This window comes from Anomalospiza imberbis, chromosome 16, assembly GCF_031753505.1.
Source record: "Anomalospiza imberbis isolate Cuckoo-Finch-1a 21T00152 chromosome 16, ASM3175350v1, whole genome shotgun sequence".
NCBI classification, from domain to species: domain Eukaryota; kingdom Metazoa; phylum Chordata; class Aves; order Passeriformes; family Viduidae; genus Anomalospiza; species Anomalospiza imberbis.
Genome location: NC_089696.1, coordinates 2,671,789 through 2,683,741, shown reverse-complemented (window position 1 = coordinate 2,683,741; position 11,953 = coordinate 2,671,789). Strand labels below are relative to the sequence as shown.

Below are 11,953 nucleotides of genomic sequence, written 5' to 3'. Positions count from 1 at the left end.
AACCCCAACCCTTATCCCCAGCCCCAGCCGGTCGTGCTTGGATGCAGCGCTCTGATTCCCAGTGCAGGCTTTCAGTAACCAGCTGAAACTTGCTCCATGAGAAAATCAAACCAATAGGGCAGGAAGGAAGGTGCATTTACCAAGGTGTCCATGGCCTGGCTGCATGGAGCAGGCAGCAGCCCAGAGCACACCTCCCCAGAGCTTGGGGACAGCTCGGCTGCTGGAGCTGCTGCTGCCCAGGCACCACTATGGGACCTACATGGCAACTCCTCCACTGGGGCTGGCTCCAGGGGCACTTCCCAATTGACCCCTCCTTTCCCATCATTTACATCCCTGCCTTGTCCCCCTCAGAGCTGAAAGGACCAAAGGGTGAGAAAGGAGGAATCCAGCCCTTGCCACCAGCAAAGACAACATCTGATGCTAAGTTAAGAATACTGTTTCGTGGAAAGAAGGAGCTTTCCTGAGCAATTCAAAACCTAAAGCTATCCAGCTGGCACTGGGCAGTGAGGTGACTTTCCTGAGAGCACACAGGGGAGCTTGTTTACCTGTTCCTGGGGAACTGGGTGAGGGTGGCCAAGGTCCTTGTCATCTTTGGATACTGCTACTGCCTCCCTGCAAACCAGAGACACTTGCCATCGAGCAGGAAAAATTCCCAAATACTCAGCACGACCTCAGAACTGTGTTTCTTGTCTCAGCAGATGTTGGAGTTGTTAAGGCTCTTGGCTTTAAAGAGTTTATTACTTTGGAAGTTTAAAGCTGTACCTGCAGTAGGGTGTAACAGGTCTCTGTCTCGGCATAGGTATTATGTTCTCTGTATCTCAGCATGGGCTCTGAAACTGGAAGCAATTAAATTGGGGAGAGGGTGACTGGTACCTGTGGGCTCCTGGAACATCTGCTGGTGCCAGTGGGACCATGCCAGTACCTGTGCAGTGGCCAAACACTGGCTGAGGCAGTGACACAGAGCAGAGCTGGCAGTGCTGCCACCTCCTCCTTTGGACATGATGGAGTGGTACATCCAGTACTGGAAATAAACCCTGAACACGGCTCTGGGCTCACCTGGAAAAGGCAAAGCTTCAGAGTCACTGAAGAGGCATCTCCCCTTGGGCACACCCACAGATGGACAACGTCCCTGCCCTGAGCTGTATCTCCAGCACAAATCAATACAGACCATCTTCAGTTCCAAAGATGGAACGCACTAAGGTAGAAACAAGTGAAGACTTGAGTAACTGAGGGAGGAAAATGAGGAAAAACTTGAGAAAGTAACTTTGATTCATCTGAAGGAGGATTTGAGAATTGATGTCCAAATCAGCGACATTTAAGTGGTGGCACTGGCTTATACCACACATCCAGCAATGAGCTGGATGACAAATTAGTCAGAGCTTCACCCATCAGAGTGGGAACTTAAAACTTGTACCAACTGTTCCCAGCCAGGACCTTCTCTGCAGTTCTTCAATTCAGTGAACACTGCAATTTCTGGACAATAAAATCCATCACAGGCATGGAGATGCCCCAAGGGCTGGAGCCCCTCTGCTCTGGAGCCAGGCTGGGAGAGCTGGGGGTGCTCACCTGGAGAGGAGAAGGCTCCAGGGAGAGCTCAGAGCCCCTTGCAGGGCCTGAAGGGGCTCCAGGAGAGCTGGAGAGGGACTGGGGACAAGGGATGGAGGGACAGGACACAGGGAATGGCTTCCCACTGCCAGAGGGCAGGGATGGATGGGATATTGGGAAGGAATTGTTCCCTGGCAGGGTGGGCAGGCCCTGGCACAGGGTGCCCAGAGCAGCTGTGGCTGCCCCTGGATCCCTGGCAGTGCCCAAGGCCAGGCTGGATGGGGCTTGGAGCAGCCTGGGACAGTGGAAGGTGTCCCTACCATGGCAGGGGTGGCACTGGATGGTCCTTAAGGTCCCTTCCAACCCAAACCATTCTGGGATCCTGCGCAATTGTTGCAGTGAGCCAAAGAGGAGGGAGAGAGAATGGAGCACACCAAGGCGGGGACAGGAGATGCTGACAGCGGCCTCAGGGCCATTCCAGAAGTGTAAAACACCAAGGGCTGCTGCCTCAGAGGCCGATGTCCAGTGTGGGACAGCTCCTGAGGAGGATGTTGAGCTCCACCCCTGAGCAGGTGTGTGGGAAGACGCTGAGCACCTGCCTGCAGCTCCTGGCCAGCCTCGGGCTGGGCAGCTGGGTTAGGGCAGCACATGTTTAGCAGCTACAATAAGGGACCAGGGGGAAAAAAAAGCTTTAAATATCTTCCACCAATCTGTTTTGTCCAAACTAATCTTCTTTCTCCCAAGCTAATATTGACTCCCAAAGGCAAGGAGCAAACAGTTCTGTACGTGTTGTACAGCCCAGCCCCTTATCAGGGCTGAGACAGAAGTTCAGTTCACATCAGAAAGACTTGAAAGAGATTTTATACAAAATGTATTTTTTTTCTACCAGAGCTTAATCACGTGTCTGCAAAGCACCTCAAACCTCCTTCCCATGGCACCCTCAAACTGCTCTACTGTCAAGACAAGACGCACAAACCATTTTATCTTCTCCTTTAACCTCTACAGAGCCTGTTGTTTCATTTTAAACAAACTTTTAAAACAAATGCAATAAGCTCCTGCTGTCTGACTTTCACCAATAAAACTCTCTGTACAGAGTTCAGAGGGTGGTGTTAACGCAGATTTTAATAAAATTAGCCTATATTAAGGCTCTCTGGTTCTCCACTCACAGAAAACAAGAAGAGTTTGCGAAGCTGAGGCTCTGCTTGACACCTGAGACACCTTCCTGAACAGCACTCCTGGACAGACAGATCAGCCCTTGAAACCAGCCAGCAGCTCGTTCCACATTCCCTTCTCCTTGTCTCCCCAGTTCCAGACCTGGAAGCACTTTACCATATGGAGCCAAAGCACGACACTGGGTCCTGCCTACAGCTCTGAACTGAGACACCTTCACACCATGGCAGCACTCAGACAGCTCCAGGGCCTGCAGGAATTGGTGACTAATGGTCACTAATTCCAACTTTTTTAGAGGATTTTGCAGAATCCCACTGCCACTGCCTGCACAGTTCAGTCTCAGCAACAGCCAAGAGCAATTCAAGTTTTACCCCAGGAAACAAACCAAGGACTGCTACAGCCTGCAGAGAGAACTCAAAAGGAGAAAAACATCGGAGCAAATGACTTTGCTGCCCAAATTGATGGTCCACAAGCAGCCAGTCAAGTCTCAGGAGTACTCCAAGACTTCAGCTGGCTTTTCACAGCTGCCTGGGCATTGAGATGGCAGTGCCATGGCCCTGGGTCATCCCTGCACCTCCACCTTGACTGTTCCCACATGCAAATCATTCTGTGCTTAGTCAAACCACCCCTCTGGCATTTCCAGCAACTGAAAAATCACATCAATAAACAACAATATTTAATTCTTAAATTTAACTGCAGGGACATGCCTCTTCTATATCTTCTGTCACGACCATGAGGAAGAAACTGCAGCTGTGACCAGACAAAATGGACCAAGGCATCAAAGCAAACACAATCTCCCCTTTCCTCAGGACACTGGGAGGCACCAGCAGCACCCGGAGCTGCGAGCTCTGCTCAGGTTCTGCCGTGCAATGAGGAAGACACAGGTTCCCAAAGGTGAGGAGAGAGAGGCAACAGCCACCTGGGTGTCCCATCCAGATGGAGAAAACGAGACCAGAGTAGGGAAGAAAGGAGAAAACAAATGTTTAAATTTAGCAGAACCTCTCCAAGCCAAGGTGCAGATTTAAACAGCCAAAGGCATTACAGCCAACCTCAGGCACCTTCAGCCTCTTGAGATGGTGTGATGTGAATTAACTGCTCCCTCGCAACACCTTTTGCTGTATTCAGAACAGGTCAGAGTTAGCAATTTTAAAATGCCACAAACCCTAAAAACTTGGCCTTTTACTCAGGAATAAACTCTTTAGCTAAAGCTGCTATGGGTACAGGGAGCTTCCTTCAGTTTTGTTCTGGGCACCTCCTTTATGTGTTTTAGCCCTAAAAGAAAAGTATCCAAACACTTATGTTTTGTGAAAAGCCCTTGGGGAACCCACCCTTTCCTCCCCTCATTTTGTCACTCCTGGGACACAGCAGAAGCTGCAGCCAGGCTGTGGCACTGCCCCACTCTGCTCGCAGCGCTCACGTTACCTCCAGCAAAGGGGAATGGCCCCAGATCCTGGCAAATAACAGCAAATCTGTCCATCTCAAAATCCTGACACCAGAAGTTAATCAATGGGAATGTCATTTACCTGGTTCTCACTGAGAAATCTCTCACAGGAGCAGCAGGGAAGAAAAAGCATGTTGGTGTGTTAGCAGCAGATTAAGACCTCACTGCTGACAGTATTCTGTGCACTCCTTGTCACTCTGCACCCCGGAGCAGGTGCTGCAAGTGGCAGAAGGCAACACGGGGCTCACAAATACTCAGCAATCTGCCCAGTCCCCTTCTCTGGACCACTTTTAAATCACGGCCATTAAAGCACTCTAAAGAGTGGAAGCACAGCCACGCATGGATTGTCCATGTGGAATTAACCCCTGGGGATCCGGCCAACCCCCCACATTCACTGCCAGCACTGCTGGCACCAACAGCACACACACCACAGGCATTTTAATGGAGTGAACTTTGCCTGTGGCCTCCCACCAGCACACGTGTCAGGAATTCTGCAGCACAGCCACACGACACTGCTCAAAACGCCTCCGGAGTCATTTTTGTGTCAGGATAAATCTTCAAAAGCGTAAGGGGAGGTGTGAAGGTTCAGCTCACACTGCTTTACAACGCAAACAGGTATCTCCTTGCACCTGGAAAATCTTACACTCCAAACCACCCATTGAGAACTGAATTTCTTGATTTGGTTACTACACTGCATTGAAGAGATTTAACCCCTGGCAGCCCCAGCTGTGGAATTCTTGCTGCTGTTCTGGCAATGAGCAAACGGGGCACCACGGGTCACCCAGCAGGAGTCTTTTCCCAATGCAGAGTTAAGGCAGAGTACCATCACTGGCAGTTCCCAGAGCAGACAACAGCCCTTGATTTCTGAGTTCACCAGTGCTGCTGTCCTCAGTGCCTTTATTTGCTTAGTGCCAACAGAGATGCCCTGGTAGATCTGGAGTTTGGTATTTGGATGTTCCCATAAACCCAACGATACTCCCACAGCCCCACACCACAGGAGCCTTGTGTACTTTATAGGCTGGAGGAGAAGGATTCTGCATCCTAAACAATGAAGAGGAAGGTGGTTGGGGTCTGGGGTCCCGTTCCAGCACCTTCTCCTTTTGGGTTTAACCACAGGTTGCCAACCCCTCCTGGTGCAGGGCTGGGGCTGGGGGAGGTTTGGTTATTGTGCAGTGTCTCGAGGAAATGGCATGTCCTGACTAAGCTCTGTCCTGGCACACAGCTGAGCAGGGAGAGAGCAAGGATGGCAGGGTCTATAAAACTGGGAGAAAGAGGTGACAGGGAGAAAGGCTGGGACAACTCTAAGGTAATAACATAACACTGGAAGGCATGTAAACAGTTCTGGATCATGTTAGCTCCTTGACTGTAGGAAAAGGAATACTGACACACCTTAACTGAACCAAGAACCCTAATGGGTTCTTGAAGAAGAAAACCCCAATGGTTTCAGGTACACATTCTTCATATGCAAGAGGTATTTGCAGAATTACTACCTGAAAGTTGGAAGTGCAACCCACTGTGGGGAGGGGGGAATTATGACCTAGGGAGTAGGAAGCTGCTAGAAAACTCTGCCCTCAAAACCACCTCACATTGCTGCTCATGGGAACAGCCTCCAAACAGGCAACAGCATCTGTGGCACAGGGATTTGGGGGTGAGGATCCCCTGGTTTGCTGTGTGCTGGCAGATTGAGCGAAGGAGATTAATTCTGAGCAGCTTTCCCATCAAATGGAATACTGACATGCATGAACAGCAGCTTTGCAGGACCTGTGCACAGAGTTCTGTTCAACTGAGATCCAGAAATCCCAGAGACTCGCATCTGAGAAAGGCTTTATGGGCTCCATGCCGACTGTGGAGCGGAGATGGATCTCCACCAGCTGAACAGGAACCCCACAAGGGATATATTTATTACTCATACCCCAAAATCACATGGGGATGAGAGGAAGAATCAATACATTCTGACTCGAGTGCAGATGGAAAGAGCCCCCAGCTTCCATCAGCAGCCAGTGCAGCACCACCTTTCCCCAGCTCTTCCATGGCTGATGAACTTGTTTTGGGAATAACAATACTTTCACTTTATTTGGTGTCAGAGGGAGTTGGCTGAACTAGAACAGTTGAATGGTCAATGTGATCCCCAGCAGGCCATCAAGGGCCAGAGAGGGAGTGGTGGAAGCATGCAGAGGGCAGACTGGCACAGCCTAAGCCCCCAGTCCCATAGTTCCCCCTGTGCAAGCAGCTCCTGGGCTCCCACAGGCCTCTGCTCCCAGGGACCTGCACAGAGCTGTCTGCAGGACCAGGAAATGATTGTGCTTCTCAGCTCACTACAAGGACTCTTTTCCCTGCTCCTGCTTTCAGCAGCAGGAAGGGAGCATTCTAATTTCTTCTCTGCTGCAAAAGAACTGTGTGTGTGTGTGTGTGTGTGTGTGTAAAAATCCTGAAAAATATTGTGCAGCACCATTAGTTCAGTCCAGAGGGAAGCTGGGATATTCAACTGTGTTTGGTGGCTTCCAAAGTGTCACCAGTTTGGAACGAAATATTGCCTAAGGTAACATCCTCACAGTGGTTGGTAGTTCAAAGAGGCTCAAACACTGTCTTATTACTCCCGTTAAACCCACAAACAATTCATCTCTCTCGGTCCTTTCCGCACACGAAAATTCCCAAACGAAATTAAAAAAAAACCCAAAAAACCAAACAGGAATAAAATAAATAAATAAATAAATAAAGGCATTCCCAAAACATTTATTTTGTTTCTCTCTTTCTGTCTCTCCAATCAGCTCAGAGACACCGATGTTACCTACCTTCGCCCACTGAGCTGCATACGGAGCCGGGAGCCCTGAACTGCAGCACTCCCGTGGTCTCTCCTGCTTCTGGAAACCTGTCCCCAGAGCTGGCACTGTCCCAACCCTCCTTCCATTCCCACGGATCAGTAACTCATTGGCTATATGGAAAAGAAGTTATCCAAAGCACACGATGGCACACGGAGGCTGCAGAAAGCATCGGGAAAGGAGAACAGAACGACAGCAGCTGTTCCTCCTGCCCTAACTAAAGGCTGAGCCACGGCACAACTCCCCCTCCAGCCCGACCCAAAGGGTGTCACCCCTCACCCAGACATTCTTGTGGTGCATTACTGGCACTTTATAGCAGTCTCATATGGTAGATACATGCACATGTCTGTGTGTTACATACAAAAGGTCTGATAACAGTAAAACATTGTTCCGAGAGATATAAAAAACCCAAGGAGTTGCGTTAGCCAAAAAAAGTGTTTTGTGAGAAACAACAATAAAAATGATATAACCACAGCTTTTCTTTTCTTTAAAATTAGATAAATACCCAAAGCTATGATTTCACTTGGGGCCTCTGTACCTTGACAGGGAGTCCAATGGAGTATATCTGAAGGCACTTAATATCCTCTACTCAGCTGTAAGATGGTTGCACAGGGAGCTGGGGAGCTTGGGATGTGGTTTGGGGCATGGAGGAGAGAGATGGATGAAAACAAGCCCTGAAGAGCCATGATCCACACAGCCCCAGGTGCTGAAATGAACACAAACGTACAACCCAGGTGTGGAGAAGGTCTCTCTTGGAAAAGAAAACTGCCAATTGCAAAAGTCTGTGTGTTTCTATGGACAGAGCACTTCATGCATCTCTGACAGTTCATCATACACTCTTAGAGATATTTAGCTTTGTCAGTTCATTGACCTCCTCAGTCCCCGTTTCCTCACAGTCATCCTTTTCCACGGCTTTGCCAAACCTGCACCTCTCCTCTGCCTTCGCCGCGTCTTTCTGGAGCTTCTTGGCGGAAGGAAGGATGTCCTTGGCTTCTGAGTTATCTGTGCCATGGGCTATCTTATCAGAATTCTGTACAGAAGGCACCAGGTTGGCAATCTCATCCGTCGGAGACCGCCCAATGCTGCCATCCACTTGAACCCGAATGTCTGGAGATATGGACAACTGGTGATGTGGCACGATCCCGTTGTCCATGCACTTGGGGTAAAGGTAGGTCTTCATCTGACCCTTCCCCTTCACATTGACCGTCCCCCTGTAGTCAAAGTCATACCCCATCTTGTTGAGGATGCGGTAGCTCTCCTCACTCACCTGGATGCGGCACTCGACGCCGGTGGTGTCCATCCTGCTCGCAATGTTCACGGTGTCCCCCCAGATGTCATACAACAGCTTGGTGGTGCCGATGACCCCGGCCGTGAGGGGGCCGTGGTTAAAGCCGATGCGCAGTTTAAAGTTAAACCACAGCATGTTGTTGTTGAAGTCATCCACCACCCGCATCATTTCTTTGGCAAATTCAAAAAGGGTCTGCAGGTGCCCGTGGGGATGGCTGCTGTCCTGGCACTGCGAGGTGTTCAGCCCCGACGCCGCCATGTAGGTGGCCCCGATGGTTTTGATCTTCTCGATGCTGCTGTAGTGGGGTTTGCTCAGCAGCTCATCGAAGTCCCCGATGAGCTCGTTCAGGACTCGGTAACACTCCTTGCCACCCTCGTAGTTCTCCTCGTAGAACTCGCTGAAGTTCACGATGCTGGCAAAGATCACCCCGCCGCTGTCGTGGTTTTTGGAGTAGCTCTGGGACACCTTCAGCTGCTCGGCCACGTGGTACGGGATGATATTCCTCAGCAGCCAGTCAGCCTGATCCCTCATGCTCTGGATCTTGGTGCGGTGCAGGTCGGCCTCCACGTCCCCGTGGTAGTGCAGCCGGTAACTGACCTCGAACTCACGGTTCAGGAACCAGACCAGCAGGAGCAGCAGGAAGGACACCAGAACCACCTCCTGGCCGATCAGCTCCGCCGGCCGCTTGGCGTCGCTCGGCACCGAGCTGTTGCACGGGCTCTTTCTGGAGCTGCACAAAGGGGAGAACACACAGGTGCATTTTAAGTTAGGGCATTGCCATCCCTGCTCCACCGTTAGAAATGCTGGAGAAGGAAGTGTGGGAAGCACAGGTACAAACTAAATTATAAAATACCTGCTGAGAACTTCATCTGCTCTAAGGGAAACGCCGAAGAATTAATTTAATTCTTAAACTCACCAAGTACTTCCTTAAACCCACCAAGTACTTCTTTATCATCATGTTCAGTGGCACAGCCCAATCCTGTTTTAAGGACTTCACCAAGGAAACAGTTATCATAGTATCTAAACATATAACTAAAACCACTGTATGTAAATATGTACCTGTGCGTGTGTTTAGGTGTCTGAGTGCACTGAATGTCCATACGTGGGGGTGTCTGTGAGTTTTGTGGAATTTATCTGGTTTTGTCTTTTTTATTACCTCCAATATTTAGAACCAGCTGCTTTACACTCCTGTGCCTTTTCCTTGTGTCCTCAACCAAGGACCAGGAACCTTTGCCATGTGCCTTTAATGCTACACACGAAGGGTTTGGGAGAACACAACCCTGTAAAAGACACATCATGGAGAACCCCTGTGGCAGGGGGTTAGAACTTCATGAGCTTTAAGGTCCTTCTGAGCCACCCCAGTCTGGGGTTCTATCAACTGCATGGAAGTGGGGAACATGGCTGTGCTGACATCTTTCTATGATAAAACCACTTCAGCTTTTCATGGCGGAGACAGAAAGTTTCTCCAAGTGCCAAGATTACATAAAATAATCAGAAATTCCTGTCTGCCATAGATTGGGAGCAATATTTCAGATCCTTTCGACAGTTCACTGCCTGCCTGTGCAGATTATGAAGCGCTGATGGAGCATCTGCCAGTGCCAAACCACCCTGAACGAGGAGACATCTGCACTCTCCAATCTCAACTTTCTGCAGAGATGCAAAGACACAAATTGAATCTGAGAAGGCCCCACCTATGCAATCCCAGAAGCGAAGGCTAAACGCAGGCTGCTTGGCACACAGTCATTTCTGCAGGGATCCAACTGCATTTTTTGGATAAAATTATGCCAAAGCTTGAGATTTGATATGAGCAGACATGCACTGAAGTTTTTCAAGTCAAGAGACGGTTTGGAAAGGGAAAGCATCACATCAACCTTTCTCCTGGAGAGCCAGAAAGGAATCCATACTCAGCACCTGCCTGCACTTCTCTGGGAAGGCAGGAAGGGATTAAAACTCAGCACAACTGGAGCAACAGCTCAAGAGAAGGCTGAATTTGTTACTGTAACATATGAAAACATTCCTGAGGTAATTTTGTTGCTTCATGTCCATGGGGGACAGGCTTCCACTCTGGATATATTTCAGAACTGAACTTTATTACAGGCACAGGTTTTTTTTTCTGAGTTTCATTCTCAAATACTTGATTGACAGGAAAGTGTGATGAAACAAAACCACAGCACAGCTGTGAGACAGATGAACGTGCCTCATATCCCAAAACATTTTTCTGTGCCATAGTCTTTGTATCTGTTCCCTTTTTACAGAAATCCTATGGGGAAAAAAGTTTCTAGTGAGTGAAATATTTACAATTCGGAGCGTGCAGGTTGAATTTCAGATGAAAGATAGGACAGATTACATTGAAAATGACTTTTTTTCTACCATAAATATACTTCTCCCAGGAGAAGTGAATATGTATTCATTTTATTCCCTCTTCACAAGGGGACTGTGAAAGGAGGAGATGTCCCAACTCAAAGTAGAGCCCCACCATCAGGTTCCTGTAATTGCTGTACCAAGACACTCCTTCCTCAATGATTCTCAGCAGAACCTCTGCTATGAACCTGTTTCTTTCTTCCCTTGAAAGACAGGTCAGTGACAAAGACAAAGCCATGGTTTAGAGGTGGCATTGGCTGGGTTGATGGTTGGACTCGATGATCCTTGCTGGTCCCTTTTATTCTATGATCCCCTGATCCTGGAGGTCTTTTCCAGCCCAAATAATTCCATAATTAATGACTAGAAGGGAACAATTCCTGAAACACAATCCCTGCTACCTATTTTGGAGGTGACAAAATGCCCTCCCGGCTTGATGGGCTTATAAAACAAAATGATGCACGTAAGAGAAAAAAATCTTGGAAAATAAGAATAGGTGGGGGAAAGTGAGGAAGGAATCTGGATTAAGGAGCACAATTCAGGCTCTTCTCTGAATCTGAGTTAATTATTTCTCACATCTTGTAGGCAGAGATCTGTTAAAGGATCTGAGCAATGACTGTTACTGCTCTGAGAGTATGAGTTTGATCCAGATAATCCCCTCTAATATCAGATATTCCTGCCACAGGGATTTATTTAAGCCATTAAAGGCTTTTTATTTACAGTTTGCTGTACAAACCACTCTCAAAGTACTTTAACTCCTCTGCACTGAATGAGGCAAGCACCACAAAGGTTCTGTCAGGAGCAGTGATCTGCCTTCAGGGAAGGAGCTGCTGCCTCCCATTCCCATTCCAGGAGCTCTCCATGATCTGCTCAGGGTGGCCTGACCTCGCTGGCCACGTGGGCTCCAGCCCTGAGATCTGCACGTGCAGGGAGTGACTGACTGTGCACTGACCTCCTTCCATTCATGGGGAATGGGGATCCCTTCTCCAGAGCAGGCAATTTTATCCCACTGTGCATCAGTATGGAAAGCCCTGATTCCAGCCTGAAGGAGAGAGCAGCTGCATCGTCCTCATCTGGAAATCCAGCCTGTGGATGTTGCAGTGACCAGGATACAGGATCTACAGGGCTGAAAATCACCTAAATCACCTCCCCCAGGCAGCAGCCATGACCTGGAGTCTCCATTTGGAATGAAAAGAAGAAAAGAATCCCCCACACCTCCAACAGGAAGGATCCACCCCATCGCCCAGTCTTTCTCAATTCTACTTTTTATGAGGTGCTGCAGCAGAAAACTGATTTTAAAAATCATTCAAATTGAAATCTTGACCTGACAAT

At 48.9% G+C, this 11,953-nt stretch overlaps 1 protein-coding gene across 2 annotated transcripts in view; it reads right to left on the bottom strand.

Annotated features, from left to right (window-relative positions):
- Nucleotides 1–2,452: 2,452 nt before the first annotated feature.
- ADCY9 (adenylate cyclase 9) overlaps nt 2,453–11,953 on the bottom strand; it is an 88,016-nt gene continuing 78,515 nt past the window's right edge. For both annotated transcript variants that reach the window (XM_068206560.1, XM_068206561.1), the window contains one exon: nt 2,453–8,993. In XM_068206560.1, the coding sequence (XP_068062661.1) occupies nt 7,805–8,993 (1,189 nt within the window). In that variant the 3' untranslated portion in view covers nt 2,453–7,804. The remainder of the gene's footprint in view (nt 8,994–11,953) is intronic.